General features: G+C 35.2%; 1 protein-coding gene across 3 annotated transcripts in view; it reads left to right on the top strand.

Annotated features, from left to right (window-relative positions):
- LOC122242161 (frequenin-1) overlaps positions 1 to 2500 on the top strand; it is a 398300-nt gene that overhangs the window by 360275 nt on the left and 35525 nt on the right. For all 3 annotated transcript variants that reach the window (XM_086551918.1, XM_086551920.1, XM_086551919.1), the window contains exon 3: positions 2457 to 2500. This exon is cut by the window's right edge and continues 5 nt beyond it. In XM_086551918.1, coding sequence (XP_086408044.1) covers positions 2457 to 2500 — 44 coding nt within the window. The remainder of the gene's footprint in view (positions 1 to 2456) is intronic.

Here is a 2500-nt window from a genome sequence, read left to right on the forward strand (position 1 = left end):
TCCACGTAACACTTAGCACAATTTACCACAACTTAACACTCAACTCTCAACACTTAACACTCCTTACCACTTAACACAACTTAATACTACTTTACACTGCTAGACACTGTAGATTTTGTGGCGAATATATCTGCCCTGTTGTGCGTGTCTAATGCATTAAGCCAATGATTAACGCATTCGTGCTTCATGGCAATATACACATTCCATTAACATACACAAATGATGGCACAAGTATTACGAAATGATGACTTACTTACACGAACGAGTCTAAAGGACTAAAATCACGTGACAATATAGAGTAAGTTAGGCTCATAAACTTTCGACTGTTTCTTTACACTCTGTGTTTATGCTCTCAGATGATGAAGCACATTTGACTGCAGCCAGTAGATCTATATTTGCTGCTATGCCAGAGAGCCATGCCCTTTCATCAAGACTGTTAATTGGGTATAAAAAGTCCCCAAGCTGTTAACATAATTAGGTTGAAAGGTGTTGCGGGAATTTTTTTCTTTCTTTTTTTTCTCTTTTTTTTTCTTTTTTTTTCTCTCTCTTTTTTGTCCTTCGGGGACTCGTAGGAATGGGTTATTTTCTTTTCAGCTATACTTTGCCTCAGGTTCTCGCGAACATGAAAATTTGAATTGCTTTTACTATTAAAACCTGTTCATAATGACGAAAATAATAATGACATCCATACTTATATCAATCCGAAATTAACAAATTAACTATCATTATTTTTACTTATCATTACTCATGTAGAAGAATGAAAATAATAGCTAGAATGATAATCAATTATGATGGTGAAAATGAATGTAATCAAAATAATGAGAATTATTATGAGTGTAATGGTAATAATGATGATGATGATAATCTCTTTCCGATTTTATAAAAGAAATATATCTTGGAATGATACACCTTTGTTTTGTGTCAGTGTCAGAGTGGTGGCTTGTGGAAAGAGGGAAAGGGTGATTAATAAAATAAAATAAGAAATATCAAATTGAGAAACCCTTTGAACTTGTGATATGGTAAAGTTAACAATATTACGGTAGTGTGGTGCTAGGATTCTGCAATGACAATTTGTTCGAATAATACTGTTGTCTTAATAATATATTGATTAAAAATATTACTCTTTTTTTTCTTTGATATTATCCGAAATGTAAGTTTTTTGTATTCATTTATTTAGATATCATCAGCAAGTAGAAGCAGAAACCAGTGCCACCCTAAGTGTTAGAAAGTGTATTGAAATGGTCTTATCATAAATCATATAGGCCTTATCTTCTTGTAGGAGCGTTGTCTATCCCTATTGTTCTATACTTAAGAATAATCTCAAGATTTGATCTAAATTCACTATTATTCATATGAAATACAGGTAATGAAGATGTGAAGATGGAACCAAAAAAAAAAGTATGTTGATAAACTAAGCCATCTTCATTTTTTGTTCTCTGGATAGATATTTTCGAGCCCCACTCGACGCAGGCGGAAATGGGCGTCTCCTACTTGGAACTATTAGTTATACTTAGTTTCGGGGAAAGAATGTGGGTTGGGTAGGGAAATGGGAATGTCCTATGAATTACACCTTATTTGCTTTTGAATAATACATATATCGCTTGGTTATCCCTTCTTTTGTATACTTGTGTTACGCTTTTCTCTCTTCTTCGTTTTATTTCGTTCTTCTTTCATAGTCTAAGGATTCTCTCTCTCTCTCTCTCTCTCTCTCTCTCTCTCTCTCTCTCTCTCTCTCTCTCTCTCTCTCTCTCTCTCTCTCTCTCTCTCTCTCTCTCTCTCTGTCTCTCTCTCTCTGTCTCTCTCTCTCTCTCTTTCTCTCTCTCTCTCTCTCTCTCTCTCTCTCTCTCTCTCTCTCTCTCTCTCTCTCTCTCTCTCTCTCTCTCTCTCTCTCTCTCTCTCTCTCTCTCTCTCTCTCTCTCTCTCTCTCTCTCTCTCTCTCTCTCTCTCTCTCTTTATCTATCTCTCTGTCTCTCTCTCTCTTTCTCTATCTTTCTTCTCTCTCTCTGTCTCTCTATCTATCTATCTACCTATCTATCTATCTCTTTATCTATCTATCTATCTATCTCTCTATCTCTTTCTCTATCTTTCTTCTCTCTCTCTCTCTCTCTCTCTATCTATCTATCTATCTATCTATCTATCTATCTATCTATCTATCTATCTATCTATCTATCTTTCTTCCAACCACTTTCTCACTGCATCTCTTTTACATTCCTTCTCTCTCTCACACACAACAGCTCCAGCAATGAATATTTATTTATGCAAATAGACATGTATGTTTCACTGTGTCCATCACCCAGTGTTTTTCTTAGTCTGTTTGTTTTTCTTTTTGCATAAAAATAAACAAAAAACAAAAGAGAGAATTTCCTAAATAACATTAACTGTTTCTAATGAAATCTTTGTTTGGTTTGTTAAACTGACCTTTAACACTAACGTGACCTCTTCTCCTTCTCTCACAGGCACAAAGGGTTCCTCAAAGACTGTCCCAATGGCCTCCTTACGG

The sequence above is a fragment of the Penaeus japonicus genome, unplaced genomic scaffold, assembly GCF_977035675.1.
Source record: "Penaeus japonicus unplaced genomic scaffold, GWHDUDI00000001_assembly GWHDUDI00000026, whole genome shotgun sequence".
NCBI lineage: Eukaryota > Metazoa > Arthropoda > Malacostraca > Decapoda > Penaeidae > Penaeus > Penaeus japonicus.